The following is a 2,446-nucleotide window of genomic DNA, read 5'->3' as shown; positions in this document are numbered from 1 at the left end:
ATGTACATGTACGTGTCTACAGGAGCTTTTACCCATTTTTGGAGCAAACTTTAAAATTTGTAAATAAATCAAATTGTGATTGGAATAAACTCAAGGACATGTACATGTATAATGAAAAAATTATAAAAAGAAGAATTCTGTCTTAGAAATTATTGTAAAAATACCCTGTACAAAAGCACAACCATATTTCTGAGCAACTTACATGTAGCATCTTTATTTGTTGTGCATGTACATGTACATGTACATTTAGTTATTACTACATGTATGGTCTATGTATGGTCTATAAATAAAAAAACAATCCACTGACAAAATACCAATCAATTGATGGTATTGGAAAATACCATCAATGAGGCACACACTAGTGACACTACAGTATATGTACATGTACAGACTACAGTTAATGAATTAATAAGGAGATTAAGCACATGAGTACTATACCAAAATCCTGTGGAGTACCCATACATGCACAATGTACATTACGTACATGTACATGTACATATAAATAAAAATACAATCCCTTACCATCTCCATTTTTGAATATGACTCTGATGTCCCCAGGGGAAGCAGAGGGGTCTGGATTCTCATAGACCATGAGTAGTGGCCTCATCTTGGAGTCATAGAAACGACACTCACGGTCTCTAAAATGAGAATATTCAATAAAGAATCAATACATGTGTATACGAGTGACCATACAGTAACTCAATTAGCAGAGTCACAACAATAGCCTTAGGGTACCCAAATAGAGTAATTCAATATACTTGCATTATGAAGTGGCTGCCATGTACAAAATATTTACCATTATAGATAAAAATAGCATAATGTTTAATTACATCATCATAATTCTAATGAATGAATGTTCAGAATCTTTACATGTACACGAACACATACTGTACATGTACATGTAGATGAATGCATGTACAATATACATGCAAATGCAATCTTGTAAAAATGGCAGATAAAGGATAAATAAATATGCATGTCAATGTATGTATGAAAATTACTTTTAGAGTCATAACTCATTCAAAGGCATGTACCCGGTAATTAAAATGTACATGTACATGTACATGTAATAATTACAGGCATAAAATATAAAGCTAGGTTTACATGTACATTTGACGAAATGATCAAAAGTGAGTGGGCGATTTGACCTTTTGATGCAAATCGTTTTGAATTTGGCAAAAATGGTCAAATTTCAATAATATGCTCATTTGTGCTGAGTTTCGCGTGGAGTGTAAATTAACCTATAGCTTTATGCAAGCATGTACATGTACATGAACATGTATGTATATAATCCATAGTCTATGAAGCTGCTGTGTAGCTTGCCTAGCAAACTTAAGACTGGTTTACAATATGACGTTAGGCCAACGACAGTCAATTTTCAATCAAAAGTGTGGGCGATTTGACCTTTTGATGTATGCTTCACGAACCAGATTCTATTCCAGCGTCAACGTAACGTCAGCACTAGCGTAATATTGTAAACCAGCCTTTAATGGTAAACCCTGATGTGAATCTATAAAGTACATGTACATGTTACTATAACAGCACATGACTGCTTGATGCGATTAGTCTGATTAAATGTTTTTAATTATTAAAAACCACTTCCACTTGGAATTACTAATCTAATTAACAATACATGTACATGTACAGTACATGTTATCATTAAATACAAATACAACCAGCACTTGTATTAAACTGAGAATGAACGCCAGCAAGTGTGTGCTTACAAGTATAATTGAATTTCAAAAAAATATCATACACATACATGTACATGTACGATGTACATGTGTATTCAATAGTAATATTCCATGTATTATATCATTTACATGTAAATTTCTAATGATGTTACACACTTATACTGTATTGCACTGATCTACATGTACATGTACGGCATGGTTCTAGGTACATGCATGTACATGTACAGTACAATGTATACATACTACATGTACATGCTTCTTCTTGGTAAATGTAATTTTTTACTTCTCACAATTACATGTAATATACGTAGTTAATACAATATTAAAGTGCATACAACATTATGTGTAAACATTGTATATGTACATGTACATGTATATGCATATGTATGTACTTTAATCCTCCTAAGGTGAGTTTAGGATCCAGTGTGGATACACAGTTATTGAGAACTTGTTTGTAGCTTTGTTGTGCCAACACTTGCTGCATCGTATCCCTAGCCTTTTCCTTCTTATCCTAAAACAGAAACATTATCACCACAAAATACCACAGAACTTATTATTCTTATTATCACAATAACAGTTACAGTAGCAGCAGGATATAATATTATTTTAATATTTATCAGTATTTTGGTTCTTGTTTCCTTATTTCCTCCTCACCCTGTCTTTCAGTCCTTTCGAGTGAAGCAGTTCTGATATGCTCCTGATTTTCCCGATCCCGTCCATCTGCTGTCTCAGTTCTGGTATGTGATTCACGC

At 33.2% G+C, this 2,446-nt stretch overlaps 1 protein-coding gene across 1 annotated transcript; it reads right to left on the bottom strand.

Moving 5' to 3' along the window:
* Window positions 1-438: 438 nt before the first annotated feature.
* On the bottom strand, window positions 439-2,440 carry LOC109589565 (phosphatidylinositol 4,5-bisphosphate 3-kinase catalytic subunit delta isoform-like; the record flags this gene model as incomplete). The annotated part of the gene is made up of 3 exons (XM_020005617.1): window positions 2,349-2,440; window positions 2,087-2,205; window positions 439-638 (listed from the first exon to the last, which is right to left on the bottom strand). Coding segments are annotated over exons 1-3 (385 nt in total), but the record flags the coding sequence as incomplete, so codon positions are not given.
* Window positions 2,441-2,446: the final 6 nt, after the last annotated feature.

Source organism: Amphimedon queenslandica, unplaced genomic scaffold (genome assembly GCF_000090795.2).
Source record: "Amphimedon queenslandica unplaced genomic scaffold, v1.1 AMPQUscaffold_11178, whole genome shotgun sequence".
NCBI classification, from domain to species: Eukaryota; Metazoa; Porifera; class Demospongiae; order Haplosclerida; family Niphatidae; genus Amphimedon; species Amphimedon queenslandica.
The sequence above is the reverse complement of the archived record's forward strand: the minus strand, read 5'-3'. Positions and strand labels throughout refer to the sequence as shown.